The following is a 22,610-nucleotide window of genomic DNA, read 5'->3' as shown; positions in this document are numbered from 1 at the left end:
TAATAGTGACTTTGATTCTTAAATAAAACAATGAGCTTATATGTATCTGTATCTTTAAAGATTTATTTAATAAATATTTACCAACGCTAGATAATTGATACTTATCCTTGTTTTCATCCACAAATTTTGCATTGAAAACATATTAAAGAAGTCACTCAGACACTGTAATATGTTCATGAAGAGAATACATCCTGAACTGGAGCAACGTTGCACTGTGTGCTATACCCAGAACACTGCAATCTTTGGTTTACACAGAGAGTTAAACACGAGAAGCAGAATTCAGACTTACAGCTCGGACATCTCATTTGTTTACACATCTTTTCATGTTCTATTAGAGTTCTGCAATTTGGACAGAGTCTCTTAGAAGGGACATTTTCAATCTTGGAATAATCTAAAGTTTTCTTTGGGGCATCATTCAGGATTTTTTGTATGGCTTCGAGGTCTCGATTTCCACAGGCATGATTTGGTACCCATGGAGATTTACAATCCCAACAAAAATCAAACTGTTTGTCAAATCCCTTTAATGCACAGCGAGTACAATGAACCGCTTTGGTATTGTGTTGACGTTGACAAAATTGACCACAATTTGGACATTCAGATGTCTCGCCGTTGCCTTGAAGAATAGCATTTAGTGAAATTTTATATTCAAAGAAAATCCTTTCGTCATCTGTCATATCAGCTTTCTGTGCCACTTCTCGAAGGCTCCATTCTTGTAGGCAAACTGGAGTAAGGCAACAAATAGAATGTCTCACTTTGTTCATCAATGTATCTCTCATATGTCCAAATAAGTTGTATGGTGCTGCAAATTGAATAAACATGTTGGTTGAATTTATATACTTGAAATCCAATGGCAAACTATGAAGGCTAAAACTCTTTAAAGTACGAAATTTGTAGGTTATCACATTTTCCTTTCATTTTATTTTCGAATAAATGATATACAAGGAGCTCCCTGTTCTGCAAAATTAACCTACATAATTCATGCAAATATAATTATTATAGATTGATCACGAAAGAAATGGACCGTGACGAAAATTGATGCACATGCATATTAACATAATAAATTTTTTTATTTAAATCACTTACTGATGGCGTGTCCACACGACATTTTTAACCTCGGTTCCTCGTCATAAGGGTCCTGTTCTATCATATCAACATCAGTGGTCACAAGGTAGAACGGAATACGCCTCTCAGTAGCTCCGATCATCACTTGAATAGGGCGGGGAAGGTTCGAAATTCCTCTGCTATTCTCGTATATCAGGCCGTCTTCGAGGTCAACAATATCTACACAGTGACTAGGAACACCACAAAGGGATGCTATAGGGCCCTTTATTTCGCCAACTGTATCAAACGCCTTAAAATGAATTTTTAAAATGAAGCCTATTAAACTGACAATTTCATGTCCTGGTACATAGACTAAAATTATACATAATAACATCATGTATTATATTTTCTTGGAAATTACATAGATCTATAGCCTTTAATGTACAATTATTATTACGAATTGAGAGCAGAAAATAATTATAAAATAAACAAATTACCGTGTGAAAAGAACGAGCATATCCAGACGACAATCTCTGAAACTCCATTCCAGACTGTTTAAAACCCAATTTACGCGATTTAAATGACAACTACTGACTATTTATTTTCTGAAAATTTAAACGTTACTTTCGCTTTTGATTTGATTTCTAGAAATAACTCCCTCTATCAGTCTAATAAAAACCATCTACACTTTTTATTTTGTTCAAAGGAAAACAATAATAAAAGTACAAATAATTAGTAATAATTGTTGTCAATTAGAAACTGAAAGAAATTCTTACATTGTATTGTGCATCCGTATATAATATGCAGTAATCACACGTAGCGTAAATGAATGATCAGCCTATAGCTGGGTGTTAAAGAACTCTGGCTACCAAAATATACCGGTATATGGTATGTAGTTTTAATTTGTAGGGGAGGGGAGGAGAAGGTTAGTTACAGATTTTTGTTTCTGAATTTTACTCTTTTTTTACCAATCTACCGACCTGATATTTTGGCTTTTGTCATCTACTGAAAAACTGGCCTTATAGATTTATCAACTAATACATTTTATTACGTCATTACTAAATTTAAACCATAAATGTTAAAATAATGCAAGTGAATCACTTAATCAAATTCTACTGGTCTATGTTTAACCTTGTAGTAAAACACATGTATGACGCAATGACACAAGTTATTAAATCAATAAAAGTATTCCTTTTTTCCGGATTTTGTTCCAAGTCTTTTATTTTCTTTTTATTATTTCTTAATCAAATATGATTAAGAAACATGCATATTCTAAAACACACACTCTCTCTCTCTCTCTCTCTCTCTCTCGGCTTTTGTAATTTTATATAAAAAATCAAAAATATATCAAAAGTTGGGTCTTACGTTTTACTAAGGAATATATGGAAGTGTAGCTTTTTTAAAGATATGAATTCCAAGAACAAAACCACTATGAATAAATCAAGTTACATGCAGTACACAGACCGTCAAACATTATTATCTTTATGCGTCATTAGGACTATAGGGAGTAGTTTCAGGTTTGTTCAAACCATCTCTGTCGGGACAAGAATGAAGTAATAAGATCGGATCAACATTTCATACAAGACTATAAAAAATTAAATATTATATATTATATATAAGCAGGAAAACATACATTGATATAATTCAGTTCAGTTCTGAATTAAACAATTACACGTACATACAGAGCATAATAACATGTTACACAATTACAAACTTAAAATACTTACATGGTGACATACGTATGGCTGATTTTTTTATCATTCTAATCGTAGTTAGTTAAATGTAGCATGAAGCATGATATTAAAGTTTTTTTGGTTTTTTTCTAAAATACTTATGTCTTAAGAGTTTGTACTACAAAATAACTGTATTAAATTGAAGACACGTGGTTATCAGGAGTAGAACATGTATGTTTAATAAACATGTCTCTTAAATTACGAAAAACTGGACATATAATAAAAAATTAAATTAATCCTCAATATTATATTCAAATCAAATAAATATATATTATTATAACAGTAGCTTGATCCGAAGAGCCGTATCACGTCAAGTTGACAGGCGCGGATCATCAGATCAAACGAGACGCGAAGCGTCGAGTTTGATCTGATGATCCGCGCCTGTCAACGAGACGTGATACCGCTCTTCGGATCAAGTTACTGTTATAATGATAAATTTAATATATACCCCGTCACAACTAGCAACATATAATAAAAGAAAAACTTTTTGGATCAATTACATATCTTTTATCCATTAAATAAACCATTTTGTCAAGGAACTTTTTGATGCGCCAGAATAAAAACGTCATTTATCTGTGTACTACGTCTGACTCATCAGTTTCAGAGAGGGGTGATATGGACTCAGAAAACCACAGTGTGGTGATCCGTCACGTGATTGCATAAATTCAACAGTAAAACTGAGTGAAAACAGTTAGGTATATAATAAGTCATTTTCTATTACTCCCTTTTAAGTCATCATACCTTACGGTTTCGATCTTAAAGTTATGTGATGATAATCTAAAAGATGTGACCGCTTTTCTATAATTTACGTGTGTATTTTTCCTTAAAAGGCCTCGCAAACAAAAAGAGTCAAATAATTGCTATCTAATGATCCACATACATGTATATCAGATATAACTTTTTTTTATTTGAAACGTCGCATACTCTAATTATATGTTATATCTAACATAATTTTTTTGATTACTATCATGATACACGTCAGCCAGACCAAGAGTGTGTATTTCATTTTTGATATTCATTATCCAGGGATCATTATTCCTTATCATATCTTATTAACATGCACTCAATATACAGTCTTTATTTTTTTTTTTAAGTTTAATCAATCTTGTAATAATTTGGGTTCTCTATTAAATACGTACATGTACACTTACATAATAAGACCTCAATTTCAACAAAAACGATATTTTAATCAATTGAATACTTATTGACAAGTAATATGCTATTTACGTTCATAAAAGAGAAGATACACATCTCTAAATTTTAAAATTTCTTTTTCTTCAAAACACTTCCAGATGTGGTCGTTGTCACAAATATACCAGTCATTGTCATATTTCACTGCTGAATAGTAATGTCCTCCCTCTAAATCACCGCTGTGGTACACTACTGCAAACAGTTCATATTTGGGCTAAAATTATAAGAAACAAATGCTCATCCACATGTTTTAGATGTGTTTGACAAGAAGGAAAAATTAAAAAAAAAAAAAAGACTCCCTCAAAAACAACTGTTCATTGTGACACTGTTTATAAAGCACAGAACCTTTCAAATATATCTCCATACACACAAACGCGCATATTTATTTCGTCCAGAGTAAATATAATCGTCAATTCAAAACAGAACTTAATCTTAATAACTTCATTACGCGAATCTTTTCACCAATAGAATCAATAAAATGGTGTTAATACACATGTATTATTCAAGAGAGTAAACTTCTCAAACTCTTCATTTCGGATTTCTACCTTTTTACCCATCTCTGATCAAACAACGCTTTATAGCAATGAAATACAAGCAGAATGTTTGCCCTCATATGTCGCTTTAAGTGAAATCCCTTTTTTCTTCTACATTATACTTAAAAAAAATCAAAATTAATTGTTTTAAATTATAAGTCTTAAAACACAAATAAAAAGTACGTATTCCAATGCGAAGAATATTTTACCACACTTTTGTATACCTGACTGCTTACCATTTCATTGTCTAAATGAAGCCTTGGACTAAATTTTATTTCGCAATTTCTTTTAACAAAACCATCTCCAGTTTCCTGCAATATTACGTATATACACAATATATATACATGTACAATATAAATTTCGACACTGAAGGACAGACGATTTAATACGCGGTAGTAAAAGCATCGTATAATAATAATAATAATAATAATAATAATAATTTATTTATTTATTATAGTGACTTGTGTAATACATCATGAAATACTTAAATACAAAAAAGTACTTTACACCCGGCCCTTTGGACCTATAAGTCACCTGGATATAAATCTTACATTTTCCCTCACGGACTATAATTATGTATGTACATTGTGTAAATCGTTAACTTCTTTATTTTGCTCCTGAGGATGATATAGTATGTCTATCGAAATTTCACTACTGTCACAGACCGAAGTCCATATCAACTGATAGTTTGGTGATACAGCATTTGTCCATCGTAAGACACTTTTGTTCCAGTACCGACCCATATTTGTCCAGCGTCCATAATGACTAGAAATGCTCTTGTTGGTCATGTTGGTCAATCTGCACGGTTTGTCGAGGTATGATTCGTCCACTTGCATCGACCCGTAGTAATCTTCCCCGTTCTTGCGGCAAGTTTCTCAAGATGGTGCATGCATTTATTTCTATTAACCGTTCTATGCGAGATTTACTGCTTCTAAGAAAAGTTTCTTTGTGTAAATCGGTGTCTTTTAACTTCATCTTTATTTTGGAAACTTATTTTGATAAGGCCTGGTTTATTTGGAAATCTTGTTGGCAGCCGGACTGCGCTTGTTATCTGAACATATTGTGGTACGGTTTCTCCCAGTGCCTGAATCAAATGTTCAGCTTTTTGCATGACGTTTTCATCTTCAGTGACAGGGATGCCACTAGCTGTGATAGTAATCTCATTGTTATTTAGCGGATCTAACGAGTGTCCGGTGATTCCAAGGTGATTGCCGTTATCCCCTGTTACATGTTTTTTTCTAAATCGTTCCGACGTGATTGTATGGATTGTATAGAAATGAGAATTTGATCAGTGCAATTTGTCTCTCTAGCAATGTTTAAAGATATCTCATCCTTCAATGATAGAATCTTTTTCTCAACATTTTCCATCAAACCAGTTTTTAATTTGTCTAACTTGGACTCAAACATGCGTTTCATACTTTTCTGATTATTCTTTAAATCTAGGACTACAGATAATAGTGTATCTAGTTTTCCTGACACAGAGTCAGAGCTTGTTTGGTTTGACGCTATATTTATATTATCCAGTGACTTGTCATGGAAAGTGAATGAATCGAATACACTATTAACTAATTCACTGTCACTGTCAGTTTCACTTCTAGTACTGTCATTAAGTTCCTCAGTAGACGAGTATAAAATAGAATTCGCTTGATTCAGTAAATCACTCACCGTTATATCTCGCTCGATCTGATCTTGATTACTGTTCAAAGTGGTGTCCTCGTCTTTGAAATATTTAAAATCGGGACTGACTTCACTACCGCTATTAATGCTGCTGCTTTTGACTTTTTTCATCTTCTTCTGCTTGTTTTGTCTATTTCCAGTCATTATATTCAGCTACATCAAGATATGGCACAAATTCACACTGTTTCCTACGCATTTTTTACTCAAAACTCGGAGCACCGATAATTGACGTCTACACACAAAGTCACGTGACACGTATAATTACTCAATTTTATGTATGAAGAACAATTTACCCAAAGGCGTTGTATCGGAAACATCAACAAAGCCGGACAGCTGGCCAATCTTGACGTTTTGACCAATTTTCTGTTCTTTCCACAGTTAGTACATTTTAGCTCTCCATTTTCAAACAGTTCTTCCCAATACAGATTATCGATATTAAATTTCTGTAATAAACTTAAAAAAGTGTTAACTAGAAGTGAAAATCAAGACATTGTGTATGTAAGAAAGATATCATCCAGATATTAGAAATAGTACTTATGGTACTATCAGCATCATTTACTGTACTCACAGTCATGCATTCCCTGCATTCTATTTCATCAACAACATCAATGAAAAAGTGATCAACTTTTCCTAAAAGAACAAAACAAATACTAGTCTGTCATTATTCCACATGAATAAAATATTCCATTTCAAAAGTTTACAACACGAGTTGCATATTACCTTATTAGCAGTTGCATATTACGATATTAACAGTTGCATATTACCATATTTTCTCTTTACTGGTACTATACTTTTTACAGTCATCCTTGCTTAAGACGTCCAGTAAAACATGAAGGAAAGATACACAGTCATTTTGATTATTTTGATCAAACGTTCCATCTCTATAATATAAAGAGGATACAGATATTGTTTAAATTTGAAAAACCAAATGTTTAAATATTTGCTTTATAAATGTGCCCTTGCTGTCTTTGTTACTTTTTATATTAAAGGAGATATCTTATGTCTAATCATAAGTGTTATAAAAAGGCCACTGCTGTGTTCCGTAAATTGAAATTATATATGGAAGAAAAATATTTGCGAAGGTTCTTAAATAATCAAACTAAAGAATAAAACAGTGAGTTCACATTCTGTTACAACTGAACATTATGTTTCTCATCAAGCATGTATTCTTTGACAGATTCTATTTAAGGAATATTAGGAAGAAAAAAAAAATTACACTAAGGTAAACAGTCGAGTTTGGTTAATCCAGGTATAGTTTCCAAAACAAATCTTTCCGATTTTAAAAGTTTCCGGATTACTGACACGTACTTTTATAAAATGCATAAATATTTAAGTGTAAAATCTGTTCGCGACAAAATTGGTCATGACGGTGAAGCGTACGGATTATCAAGGCTCCACTACACATACTCCTTACATCGAATGTAAAAATACAAGTAGCTGGGAAATATTAAAGAGGTTGAGATTTCATACATGTACGTGTACGGGTACGTCTAGTAGGGGAATTCCCTAAATTTCTTGCGTATTACGTCACCAGTTTTGGCGTTGATAAGTTTTCTACACGTTCCTACAACTTGTAAAAAGGCATCTACACGTAGGTGTAAACTTGTAGCTTTTTCAATAAAAACTAGTCAATTTATGTGTGAAACCGTTATTGTTGTTAATTATTTAGGATGTTAAGTTTAAGGAACACTTATTTTAACCATGTTTTGTTCACTAACTAAAGTCAAACTAATGTCACAAAACTACTAAATAGTTAAAACAGAGACATCGATTACAGTCTACACGTTCACGTTACACGTCATTAAAATCTCAACAGACAAATTACAAAAAACGTGTACGTGTATGTCAAAGTTTGTACACACGTACACGTACGTGTACACGTTTAGAAACTCAACCTCTCTATTATGTCTACTCACACCTGTGTTGAATCCTTGGTTAAAATGTCCAATAATAGGTCAATAAATGAGTCCTGTAAGGAATTCTAAAGCTTCAGTTACAATGTTGAATATTAGGCCAACATTTTTTTTTATTAAGGCGACCATAATTTGATTTTTAGTTTAACGGATCCGCCGACTCTAAAAATTTGCATTTTGAAAAAAAAATCCGGAATTTTTCAAGCCGCTCGTGTCAAACCCGTGTTTTATGATAGAAAATCAATCAGATACATAAAAACACGAGTGCCGAATGGTGGACATCGTTGGATTGGTTTTATGGGATTTATCAGTACCTTTTCAGGGGCCGAAATTCGTCCCCATTCCCAACTGAAAATGAGTTTTTTTTTTTTTGTTTTTTTTTTTTTTTGTTTTTTTGTTTTTTTTTTTCTTCCATTTGGCAGTGTTTTCCCAATAGGTGAGCTATGCTTTTAAAATGATTTATCTTGGAAAAACACAAAGTAAATTTGTCAGATTGTCATCTAACTCATTTAGCAAAGCTAAAGTCATAACACATGTTTAAAAATACTGTAAAAACATCGCTAATTTTTAATCCGAATTTCCTCCGTTTTTCTGAAAATGGTGATATTGTGTAATTATATAGATTTATTATGTTATTTCCACTTATTCAATTGATCTACGAATGAATGGTAAGGACACCAGGCATTTTTTCAGATAAAAAATATATTTTCAATGCATTAATTCATACATGTATTAAAAGAGGACTTTTAGAAATGTGTACTTGGTATAATTTTTTGCAGGAGGTTTATAATCTCCAGCAACAGATTCTATAATGACCTAAATTGGAATCTCATACACACTTGTACTACCCTAAGTTGTATAAATACTTTATACTCAGTCATTGAAGTCAATTTTAGTTTTATTAGTCTATTATTCATAATTGATTTTGTATGATGATGTTGGATCATATTTAATTGTCTGTTTGGTTGCCAAAATTAGAGTTCATGCTGAAATGTTAAATGAAATACACCTTAGTATATGATTTAAGCAACATTTTAATTTTTTCCCAATTCCCCAAAAATGGCGTTTCCAAAAATAGGCTGATAAATCCCTGATTAACAATTCATCAAATGCAAAACAACAGACTGCATGTGTTGGAAAATATTGTCACCAAAAAAAAGTCGCATAACATTACAGTTATATAAAATGCAGTGTAACTTCACAACATTATGTATCAATAAATAATAAACTGTGAATTTTGTCCTTTTTTTCGTCCTCCCACTTGACCTTTCTTGAAAAAAAATCCGTAAAACTAAAAATCAAATTATGGTCGCCTAAATGATTTATAAAGAGAACCTCTTTATGATCAAAGTAGTGAAAGAAATCATGAACCAACAAATAAAAAATGAAAAAAAAATATTGTTATAAAGAGAATCTCAAAATAATATAAAACCCAGAATCATGATTTGAACCTGTATTTTACAATACAGCATATGTTAATGCATATTAGCAAACTTCTGAAAGTTTGAAAGTATTAACACGTTATATACCGTTTCGTTTGCAGTGTCTGTTTATATCTATTCTAAAACTATTTAACATATTTAATGTCTGTAATTAAAGGGACGACAATTTGATGCAAGGGGAGGAGGTTACTGCAGATTTTAGAAACTAATAATGCGTTCTTGAAAATGTTCACAATAAATAATCTGTCCTCAACTGACAAGAAAATAAATAAACTATCTTTGATAAGTGCTGCAATCTCCATCCCCACACACAGGCACTTGTTTCGGTAATATTTCTTTAAACAATAGTATAATAAGCATTATAATCATACTTTGAGTTAAAAAATTATTACCGAAACAAGTGTCTTCCCAATGAAATAAAGTTTCGGCGTTTCCCTTGGGGGGGGGGGGGGGGAGGGGGGCTCTTCAGACTTTTTTCAGTGAGGAAAAAAAATATATTATCTGTCCTGGATCGTAATGAAAACATAAATTAATTTCTGACAACACCCCCCCCCCCTTTTCTCTCTTCCAAAAGAAAAAAAAATCATAAAATTAAACACAAGAAATTTAAACCTCGGGAATGGGGGCGGATTGGGGTTAATCACACATGAATGAACAGCTTTCTTTCATATTTATATATCACGCTTCTTAATGTTTTACAAGGGATTTTTTTTCTTACAAATGACTCTTACCAATTTATGTGGGGTAAGTGCTTTTACATGTTTCCTGGAAGGGATGGAGTAAGTCCTGGTCATTGGTTACTTATTATGTTCATTTTAAAAAATGAAAGCCGTAGGTAGAAGGCAGGGACAGATTATTTTCAATATTTTCAAGGACTTAAGTTTAGAAATTTACATTACACACTTTAAGGTGTACGATTCCATCAAGCTTACCAACCAACTCAAACTAAGCAACCGACATAAATTCGAGAAAACACAAAAACAGATTATGCGAGCAAATCCAGTAGATTTTTACAACAGATTGTTATTGATTATATGTTGGAAATAGCAGATCTATTACGTAAATCCAGGCATATTTGGGATAAAATATTTATCATCACTGTCTCTAAATTTTCAAGTTTTTGAGAATAATACATGATAGATGTTTACTGTATTCCAAAGTAAAATGGGTTTAGGCTTTTACTGACAACTTCTCTGAAAAAAGTCACAGGAAAACACATTTTGACTGTCACTGGAAAAGTGAGGACTTAGTCTACAAAAACAATAAAAGAGTGTTTTACATGCATGTAGCATAATTCTCTACGTACAAGTCACTCAATTTGGTACGTGTATAGGCTTTCAATATTTTGAGTTGGCTACTTTTTTTCAATCAATAAATAACCTTAAAAACCATTCTCACAGCATTTTCACATTATGCATCAAGCTAAAGGTGAGAATGTAATACCAGTTTAAGAAAAATGCATTGTATATAAAGCAGGATACGACATTCACAATATCCGAGTATAAATGCTATTAATACTACCAAGCTTATTCAGAGAATCTGTGTTCCCTGCTTAAGGAAAGAAGAGCATGTACGGATCTAGAGGGGTGCCATGAGGTCGGAGGGTGGTGGGGTTGGGGGACGGGAAAATATAAGAGGGGTGGGCGGGACCATAGGGAGTTATAATATAAAAATTTATTACAAAAGATTGAAAGCTTCTACAGATATCGCTCGGAAATGAAAATTTTACCTACAAACAGAATGTATAAATTACCTTGACCTTTGACCTTTTAATTTTGAAATCAATAGGGGTCTTCTTTAGGCCATAGGGAGTTTCAGTATAGAATTTCATTGCAAAAGTTCGAAGGCTTCTTGAGATATTACGCGGAAATAGTGCTAAAACAGACAGAATTTATGAATTCATGACCTTGACCTTTGACTAAAAATCAAAGGGGGTCTTCATTAGGCTACAAAGAGTTGTTATATAAACTTTCATTGCAAAGGCTCAAAGGCTTCACAAGACATCGCGCCAAAACAAAAGTGTTACAGAGAGACAGACTGACGGACAGACGGACGTCAGACAGACCTAAATTAATATCCCCCACATGATTGTATTGTCCACCAGAACTGTAATTTTGTTTATTCATATGTTGTTTAAAACACAAGTATTAGTTATGGCATTGAAAAAATGTGCTTAGTTTCCTTAAATTTCCATCTAAATCTAGCCATTTTGACCTTGACCTTTGACCTTTTGTTATGAAAAATTGATTTTTTTTCTTTGTTTTTGCTATATGTGTATATACAACAATTACAAATTTGGTTTTAATCCATTTTAAAATACTTAAGGTATTTATATGAAAACTGATTGAAGATACCTATTGCCCTTGCCTGGAATTCTTTTAAAAAACATAAGTTTGTAACCATGGTAACATGAAAACAAAATATGAATACCAAGTGTTTCTTTGCAGTTTATATTAGAACTATATATGGACTTTTAAACCAATGTATTTATTTTTTCCAACATGTCCGCAAAATTTTATACCAGTCTTTTCAGAAGAGCCTAAAATCTACATTTTACAAAAAAAGTCGGATTTTTTTTCTATGAGGTAAAAATACTCAAATACTAGAAATTATCTTAAAAACTATAAAAATGATGTATTTTGGCAAAAAGATAAGTCATGTAAATATCTTGTTCTATTAAAGATTTTTAATTAGTCAAAAATGGTCGATTTTCATCAAAATTTAGAGTTTTTAGGTCATGAAAAATGTATGTTGGTTGCCATGGTAACCATTGACCATAGCAACCATTTTTTTATGAATTGTAGTTTTATACATCAATATAAAAAGGTGCGCCAAGTTTCATAAAATTCCAAAACCTAGCGTGTCACACTCCCTATATAAGAGTTTAAATGCTTACAGAGAATAGCTATTTTAAAATCTTTAAATATTTTTTGGTTTATGAAGAGTGTAGTATTTAAACAGAATGATTGATTGATTGTATATTGTTTAACGTCCCTCTCGAGAATTTTTCACTCATATGGAGACGCCATCACTTGCCGGTGGAGAGCTGCAAATTTTGTCCTATACTCGGCACTTACGGCCATTGAGCAGTGAGGGATCTTTTTCGTTACAGCACCTACTGCGACACGGGACCTCGGTTTATACGGTCTCATCCGAAGGACCGGTCTCCACGTCCCACAGTGGGATTCGAACCGGCGACGTAACGATCAACTCCTTACTTCGCGACTCTAGAGCAGACGCTCTAACCACTGCGCCACGCGGGCGACTAAACAGAATGAGAAAGGGGTATTTAAATATTAAACCTCGTGTATATAGAATTTTAACGTGTTTATTTCTTACACATTTTTTTTTTTACACAGAAGAGATTTTTAAATTTTAAACACGGTCGAGTCTTTAATATCTGTTGCAATTTGGTGTTTATTTTTAAAGCACTTATTTTTTACACTGTAAGAAATGAAAAAAGATTGGGATTTTAAGCTACTTGTGACTTTGATTCAACCCTACATGTACCGGTTGTATTAAATAGGAATAAATAAGTTTTTACGTTTATAATACTATGTAAAAGTAACCTCTTAGTGCCTTTTGAGAACGGGTAGCTAGCTTACAGTGCAAGAGTACATAAAAATTTAAGTAATACCAAAGTAATATTTTTCTGCTTTGAATTCAATAGTTTCAAAGTCTAAAATTTATACCGATTTTTTAAATCAAAACAAAAAATAAAGCCTGAGCGGCACAGTTATTAAAACAAAAGTCTAACTTTGCGATTGGGATGCGGGATATTGAAACCAGTTATCCAGATTAGACCGTACAGACCGGTCAAAAATGTCGTGTATTTGTTAAAATTGAACAAAGTTTGTTAGATTACTTTATTTCTTTCATTCACATATATATTTATTTTTTTCACATAGGTTGGAAACACAGCCTCTTTTAGTTCAAAATTAACTTCCAGAAAGTCTTGGAATAAAATAGATAACTGATCTATCTCCAATATTGTAATCTGAAATTCTTCTGTCTCGATTTAGCATTTGTCCTGCAAAAATGAATCGAGCACTATCGATTGTATATTCAGTATTATTATCAGCCGCACTCCACTTTTCAAATAGCGTTTCAATTGAATCACCCTGGAAATACAGCAAACACAGAATTAGTCAAATATTTAATATTACTGTTTTGTGGAATATACATGCATTCATTAATATTGTTTGACCAACTCATTATTATTATAAAAGAATAATCACAGCTACCTACATGTTGTTTACTTTAATTTGTCAGTGTGAATCCGTGAATTTTTAAGAAAGGAACAGATAGAATGCAGGAATGTTTAGACTGAGACCTATAGGCCTCGGTCTATTGCTGCAACATACATGTATCAACTCATTAGCATGATTAGAATTCCCTTAGTACCACCTAGCAGCAGTTCTTTGAAATGTTCAATTGTTAAAAAATTTCAGTCAATCATTTAGCCATCATTACTCCAGTTTGTATAACTCGAAATGGATAATATTTGCATTTTAAAAAAACATAACTACCTGGTATGTAAATTTTTATAGGAGTTATATCTTAAATAATTAGTATATTCAACAAAATATGCATTTCATTAATGCTACTTTTCACTTTTTAGAGGTTTCATGCAGTCATTATGAACATCTCCGGTTTTTTTTTTCTAGGTACTTTCAATACTTAATTGATTAAAATTAAAAAGTATTCTGATTCAAAAACTTACTGAATTCACTGTGACGATACTCGTCCCTCCAACTATTTTTTTAATATAAACCGTCATTGACTTGCGCATCGGACGTCTGGAAAAGTCCATCTTCTTCTGTATCGACAAACTTTCTCAAACTTGGTGTTTATTAATGTCACCAAAACAATCAATGTTTTTAAATCCCGGAATTTGACTGCTTTCGGTTTCTTTTTTCATTATAAGTTATACATACAGAAGGGTGAAGCTTATATTATTGGCAATTTGGACGAATACTTAATCTTTCTTCCCTATTCAATAATGTATGACCGCGGAACTGGTAAGATTGGAAATATGCAGCTTACGTCATTTCCATTTCATTTGATGATAGGCAGTGAATTGGGATGGTACAATTCTACGTTGACGTCTGAGAAAACATTTGAATGAAATTCAAGTTCGAAGTTGATTTTCAATCCACCTTAGCTATTTTCATACTCAAAGTGTATTAAAATGTTTGCTCCAGACAATTAATTTCAATTTCGGAATGCTTTGAAATATATGTAAATCATAATTTTCTGTCAATTTTTTTTAAAGAAATAAATAGGGAACGACCATCTAAATCCTGTGTAGGGACTGGCAGATCTTGGAAAATAAAAAAAGTTTTTGAGTATGGACACCCCCCCCCCCCCGTCCCTGTTTTTGCTTGTCAAACATTTTTCAGCAAAAGAAAAAAATGAGATCGTTTGTCATTAAAGGAATAAATATACAATGTATTCTTTTATGTGAAGTGGTGAACATAAATAATCTGACTCAAAAAAATTTACCCCCCCCCCTTCCTCTTTAATTTGAGTCAAACGTTGTCCCCTGAGAAAATATATCTTTATCTTGTACATCTTAAACCTTTGCGTGCCTTTGAAAATACTGGATAGAAAATTCTGATTTACATCAAATTTCAAACTATGTGGGAAATGAAATTATTTGTTTTTTAGATCAAACGTTAATACTTTGCATATTAAATAGTCAGGAGGATTGAAAATCAACTTCCAACTTGAATTTCAATCCAATGTTTTCCCAGACGTCCGTGTCGAATTGTACCCGCCCATTTCATTGTCTATCATAAAACATTTTGACTATAACAGATGGAAAAGACATAAACTACATATTTCCAATCTTGCCAGTTAATGTTCTGTGTTACAACAAGGGGCAAGTAGTATCCGGGAGGGGAAAGCAGCCCTCCCCATTTTTAGGAGAATTGTTTTGCTGATAATGTAGCATTGACATCTACACTGAAAGACCAGATGACACGCTCCCCATGCCCCCCCCCCCCCCCACACACACATACACACAACGCCACCACCACCACACCCGCGACTCTCAGAAAATTTAGTTAGTATTAATTTTTTTTTCAAGCACTTTTTTTTTGCCTCCCCTTTTAACGAGGTTCGTTCTGAGCTTTTGAGCAGATTTTTGTCTTGAAAAAAAATCTGCAGAATGTTTTAGTTCTTACAATAAATTTGGATTCTACAATGCTAAATTAAACTACATGTATATTCAATTAAAACCCCATGAATAAATTTCATACCAAAAGCATGGAGGAACTATATTTGGTGGCGGAAATTTTTTTTTTAGAAGAAAATGATCATTTTTTCTCTTTCGAAATACTTACAGTATGGCTAAGTTTGGATTCCTATCTGCACACAGAGCTATTTTGTGCAGTGAAATGTTTTATGCTGGTCCTAAATGATATATTAAATTAACTGTCATGAATTCTGTCATATTAGACAAATACAGCAAATATATTGTCAAAGTCCTGGGAAAAATATAGCCCACATTAGGCTAAAAATTAACACTATTTTAATTATATTAAAGAATTAATATCACAGACCCCAACTGTTTATTTTCTTTTCTAAATATACAAAGTAATTTTAACCATTCTGCTTAAATTTAGAAACAATTGATTTTATTGCTTGTTAAACTTTTATGCCAGAAAAATGACATTTTTGGAGTGCAAAAAGATCAAATAATTGACTATGCGAAGGAATTCAAAACTTTTTTGTTGTCACAAGTTTTAAAGAGACTATTCAAGATGTAAAAAGACTGTGTTTGTTTTCATAAATTATTTTAATTAAAATATTAGAAGAACAACTTTGAAACATTGATTTGTGTAAGACATGATTTCAGTGACAAAGGTCATATTAAATGCTCTGAAGCGCCAAAAGAAGCGCATTGACCCCATTTTTGGATTTGATTTTTAATTAAGCTAAATGTACAGATTTTGTCTGTTCTTAGCAATGACAATGACAATGAATTTATTCTCATACAGTGTAGAGACAGATTACAAATATAGTTAAACATATGTGTATGCGTGAAACAGAAAAAGTGCAAAGTCAAAAAGCTAACAATGACCTAACCAGGAGAGCCAACTCTCTCACAGATAATTTTTATAAATTTACACAGTTTTATCAATTTAACTGTATTTTTGTATTAAAAAGTTGATCAAACTTATACACATTTGGATATAAATAGTAATACTTTGATATTAGTGATAATCTTGATTTCAGAATAAATGGATCATTACAATTGAATAAGTAATGATATTCATCACGAATTTCATTTTTTGAACATAACTTACAAATTTTATTTTCTCTTGGTACATTTTGCCATCTCCCAACTTCAATCGGCAATTTATTATTACAGGTTCTAAACCTACATAATAATTTCCAGTACTTACAAGGCAAAGATACTAAATACTTTTCTAAACAAAATGAAGTTTTATATATTCTGTGATTAAGACCTTTAGATGAATTAAACATTTCACTGTACCATGACTGTTTAAACTGACATACAGAGTGTTAAAAACTACTTTCTTCAGCCAAGATACATTCACTGGTTGGCAAGTTTGCCAGATATAAGAAAGCCCACATTCATCAGTATAGATTTGATAAAGTTACACCATGGATTATTGTAGTTCTTCAAAACAATTAACAGATTTGATGATAATTTATCACATTGTAAATGAGACAATTTGCACCAAAAACTTATCATTCTTACCTTAATATTAATTGAAATAGGGTATCTACCTAATTCACCGTATACCATAAAATTTGGTGTAGATGATTTTACATGTTAAATGTGTTTACAAAATTTTAAATGCAATTTTTCAACTAATGGTGACTGATTATAACCCCATACTTCACATCCATATGAAAATACAGGCTTTACAATTTTGTCAAACATATCTAATGTACATTCTACAGTAAGGTTGTGTTTTCTACATTTTCCTATAACACCATACATAGCTTTCGTTGCTTTTTGAAATAATTCCTTAATATTTGAATTAAATGAACCATTTTTACAAAAACTTACACCTAAATATTCAAAATTATCAATAATTTCTAATATATTACCATTTAATGTAAATGGTTTTTCAGTTCTTGGATGCCTTTTCCAAAGATAACAACCTTAGCTTTATTAGTGTTAACTTTCAGATGCCATCGTTTACAATAATTGTTAAAAATATTCAATTGGTGTTGAAGATCTTCTGGTGTTTCTGACAAAAGAATTGTGTCATCAGCATATACATATAACAAAACAAACAATCTAAGATACAAATCAAACTCTTTTTCTAATTTGGCAGATATAAATGATAAACCTTTTACATTATTTGAGTACATGAAGTCTTCAAGATCATTTAGATATATTGCAAACAGAAATGGGGATAGATTTTCCCCTTGTCTGACACCTACAGTGCAAGGAAAAGGTTCAGAATATAAACCATTTGAGACAACTCTAGATTTAATGCTTTTATACATCTGTGTAATAACATTGAAGCATTTACCATCTATATTATTTAATAGTATTTTGTTCCAAAGTCCTACACGCCAAACAGAATCAAAAGCTTTCTCAAAATCAATAAAAGCACAATACAACCCTTTCCTATGATATTTTGATATTTCAATCAATGCATACAAAGTAAAGATGTGGTCCAGAGTAGAATAGTTTTTTTCTAAAACCAGCTTGATTTTTTAAAATAAGGTGGACAGTATTTGCATAATGATTGAGTCTCTCATTCAGAATGGATGTAAACAATTTACCCAAGCAGCTTATCAAAGTAATAGGTCTATAATTTTTAGGATCTGTAGTGTCACCTTTGTTTTTATGTAAAGGGATAATATTACCAAATGCCCAGTGAGAAGGTATGATTCCTGAGGCAAATATTTTGTTAAATAATATTACATAAAAATTTGACATAGTATCTACAGTGGATTTTATATATTCATTAACAATGTTGTCGTGGCCACTTGACTTATTATTTTTCAGAGCACATATGCATTTTGTTATAGCAGAGGATTTGAGGCCTGATGGGCAATAATTGTGCTCGTCTATTAGCAGAATTTATTCAAATACTTCTACATGAGAAGAGGAAAACACTTGCTGTGGCCTTTCATTCAACATACAGATATATTGACGATGTTTTATCAATTAACAATATAGTTATTTTCATTCATATATGTCGACTTGATATATCCAAGTGAACTTGAAATAAAAGACACCACAGAGTCTGCCACATCTGCTCATATTGATGTTTTACTGACTATAGACGATAAAGGCCAACTTATAACTAAATTGTTTGACAAACAAGATGACCTTAGCTTTTCCATCGTCAACTTTCCTGATTTATGTAGTGATATTCTATCACCAGTTTATGGTTGATGTTACAGGGCAACAACCTCGTTTAAGGTCGGTATTTCGTAAATTCTATGGCCGCTGTAATTACTTTGTTAGCAAATATAACCTATGATTGGGTCTTATTTTGGCTTCCTTGTTTCATACCAATTGTTAGGATTCTGATTGTATATTGAATTTGATTACGGAAAGAACAAGGTACGGTTTCAAAACAAATCTTGCCCTTTGTTTTTCTTAAAAATGAAAGTGATGTAAAAATTTAAAACCCATGCTTTCTGAATCATTGAAATTCCACGCAGAAAGATCATACAAATCATTTTTCTCGCATGACCTTCTAAATGCTAATTGTGACGTCGTAAACTTGTGCATTTTCCCGTCTTTTCCTTAAAACGTTGCAGAAGACACAATTTTTCAATGGAATTTTCTTTCAGATAATTTGTCCACAGGCATCGCCCACAAAGATTTTGAGATATGTGATTTTCAGAGAATTTTACACAACATATCCGAAAACGAAAGTGGGCGATGGCTGTGGACACTATTTTCCTAAGGAAAATAACCCTTGAAATTGGACATTTTGAGGTTTTTTTCTGTTTAAATTAGAGACATGCATCAAATTAATGACGTCATATTTCCAGAATGGTACTCCTTCATGCCATATATTGTTTCCTGATTTATCACAGTCATATACTCAACTAATATTTAAGACAGTTTCAAAACTTTTTGAAAACATTAAATTTTTAGGGCACAATAAAGCTTAAGCCGTACCTTCTTCTTTTTGTTAACCTTATCAATACATAGGGCTCATTGCGGGTCTGACCGGTCAACAGAGGATGCTTACTTCTAAGCACCTGATCCTACCTCTGGAGTTTCCAAGAGTCCGTGTTCTATGCTCCCTTTACATACTTGACGTATTGTTTATAGATTTTTTTTTATCGATCACTGTTCGTTATCTTCACTTTTTTCATTACACCTAGAGGAAGATTTTAATATTTTTATTTCAATCCATACATCTTGTTTGTTTCCAAACCTCTTTGCACATCTTCTGGGCACCAACAGTCGTATTTCAAGAAGATAAATTGGCTACTGCTTAAAATGTAAGAGTAGTTCAGATAACAAGGTTAATATAAAAATACGTTGTTTTTCGACCCCTAATCGCCTCATATGGTAAAGGTCAAATTCATGAAAATTTATTACACATCTTTCATCATATTTTACAGACGATAAACAGGCTTCCATTTAAAATAAAAGAGGACGAAGAGAACCATGTTTGTGTTGAATTTTTTTTTTCTATTTTACTCAAAAATCGGAGCCATGGATGTAAATAAGCGTTCTGAAACTCTATTGCACATTAACAGAATACCACTAATCACATTCCAACATGTGTGAGTCTAAACTAAATGCTGTAATAAAAATTAAAACGGCATTTCCCGCGCGTAAGGGTTTGTCTCTAGATTTATTCTACAATTTACATGAAAGATTTGCACATGTATCGAATTGATCATTAAAGGCATAGGAAAGCCTATGACTATGGACCTCCTACATTAGTTTTTCAAATTCACATGTAATAAATTCGATTTTTAAATTAAAGATTGAAATGTATTAAATTTTAAATTTAAAAGAGAATTTTTATTTCTTTTAAGAAAAGCAAAAGATTTTTTTATACTCATTTGGTCTCAAGAGCGAAAATTAATATTCCGTAACCTTATTGCACATCCCAAGTGCACCAAAAAAGATGATATGGCTACTGTGTATAATGAGTAATCTGAACAAGGTTTTTGTTAAAAGAAAAACATGTTCTGATTCCCATTTGACCTAATGGATGACTTCTGAGTACTGCAAAATTCTGTATCTGTACGTAAAATGACGTTTTCAAAATTCAGCGCAGTCACCACGTATGGAGGGATTGGCGAATCATGAAATTACTAATGTTCCGCTATAAAAAGATAAAACAGAAAAATTTCTTTAAAAAGGTTACACATAGTTTAAACACTCAGGTAAAATTAATCATAAGGATTCAGTAAAGTTACCCATCTTGCCAAATTTAGGTAGATAGGGTAGATTAATGTCCATCGTCAATTTTAAAGTTCTGAGTGAAAGCAATTATGCTCAAAAAATCGTATATACCAACTGAAGAGTCATTCAGCTAAGTTTTCAAAGGAAGTTTACATAATCATACATGTACATAGTTCACAGATGTAGTAGATCCGTGTAACTAATTCTCGATTTTCTTTTATTCTTAATATTTATATGATATAACATATTGTGAATACAAACAGAAAATTCCATTAAAAAATGTTACCCGCTTGGCGCAGTGGTCAGAGCATTTGCTCTAGAGTCGCGGAGTAAGAAGATTATTCTTACGCCGTGGGTTCGAATCCAATTGCAGGACGCGGAGACTGGTCCATCAAATGAGACCATATGAATCTCACAGTATGTGCTGGCACGGAAAAATCCCTCACTGTTCAATAGCCCCGAGTACCGGGTATAGGTCAAAATTTATAGCCCGATATGAGTGGAAAAAATTTCTCGAAAGGGACGTTTAACAAAGAAACAAACTTACAAATAAACAGAAAAAACAGGAAAAAAAATCTTTTCTTTAAAGAAAAGGCAATCTAATTCTACATTTCAAAAAGGATGAATAAGGTGTTAATAAGCTTTACTTATACTTTCTTTACTATTACATTGTCAAGATGAGTGATAGGCTGATTATAAATTTCTCTTATTGAATTGGATTTGAAACAAATTAAATATTATATAGAAACTTACACATGTATCGTGTTGAATTAATGCCACACTTGAATCAGGTTCGCGATTTTCATGTTAAATAATGGCAGACTGGATAGACGAACACAGGAGCACAGGAACACAGGAGCATGTATTGACAAAGATCGCTGTTGTATTCATTCATAAATGGAAATCATGAGTTGGACCATCGCTGTCAGCACCAAAGCCATTAAAATACGAAATCCTCTTTGTAAAGTGCACATTCAGTAAATAAGGGACGTTTACGATAGAAAAAATGAAGTAATCAGATTTATTATAAATTTGTCGTAAGGTTACCATTGACGTCTTTTTTCTAATGAAATATTCAGATATGAAACAGATGCCAGACTCTCTAGTATCTTTTACTTCGTGTTCAAAGTGATATATCGGATCATTGTAGGAATGAAAATATATATTGTTAATATAATTTCCTAAAAGTTGAATAAGAGCATAGCAAAAGCTAGATCGAATGTTCTTTTCATATAGAATTTTTTCATGTGTCTTCTTATTCAGTAAAAGAATATTACAAATATCTTACACTTGTACATAAAAATTGTACTTTTACATTATTGATTGCGTCTTTTACTATACAGTGTAATACAATTTTAGCTCGAAATATAGCAAACCTGTGCTCATTCTAAAAAAAAATCGTGTTGGCTTTAAGGGGAAGAACTTTGAGAGGGAAAAAAAACTGTCATTCAATTTTTTTTCATATTTTGTTGTTCATTAATTTAGTATTTCCCAAATATTTTAAAGTAGTTATATATATTGTCAGGTTTCTTTCATTATTTTAGAGATATTGATTATCAAATACCATCCCCTATATGTCTAAGTAGAGTTTTGATTCTCCGTGTTTACGCACCCATCATTCTGTCCGTACCTGGAAGTTTTAGGCATAGATAAAAAATATGGTAGCTAGGGACATGTACATGTATCTCTTAGAGTATTTC

At 32.1% G+C, this 22,610-nt stretch overlaps 2 protein-coding genes across 2 annotated transcripts in view; both read right to left on the bottom strand.

Annotated features, from left to right (window-relative positions):
* Positions 1–160: 160 nt before the first annotated feature.
* LOC133204125 (uncharacterized) lies at positions 161–1,621 on the bottom strand. The gene is made up of 3 exons (XM_061339894.1): positions 1,539–1,621; positions 1,084–1,351; positions 161–799 (listed from the first exon to the last, which is right to left on the bottom strand). Exons 1-3 carry the CDS (start codon positions 1,584–1,586, stop codon positions 174–176), a joined length of 942 nt encoding a protein of 313 aa, XP_061195878.1. The 5' UTR covers positions 1,587–1,621; the 3' UTR covers positions 161–173.
* Positions 1,622–3,921: 2,300 nt separating this feature from the next.
* LOC133203985 (ubiquitin carboxyl-terminal hydrolase 22-like) overlaps positions 3,922–22,610 on the bottom strand; it is a 37,770-nt gene continuing 19,081 nt past the window's right edge. Inside the window, exon 10 of the mRNA XM_061339774.1 lies at positions 3,922–4,179. Within this exon, the coding sequence (XP_061195758.1) occupies positions 3,994–4,179 (186 nt within the window). The 3' untranslated portion in view covers positions 3,922–3,993. The remainder of the gene's footprint in view (positions 4,180–22,610) is intronic.

The sequence above is a fragment of the Saccostrea echinata genome, unplaced genomic scaffold (assembly GCF_033153115.1).
Source record: "Saccostrea echinata isolate AGI-Se365-2 ecotype Australia unplaced genomic scaffold, CSIRO_AGI_Sech_v1 ptg000052l, whole genome shotgun sequence".
Taxonomy (NCBI): domain Eukaryota; kingdom Metazoa; phylum Mollusca; class Bivalvia; order Ostreida; family Ostreidae; genus Saccostrea; species Saccostrea echinata.
Note: the sequence above shows the minus strand (reverse complement) of the source record. Positions and strands in the feature narration are given on the sequence as shown.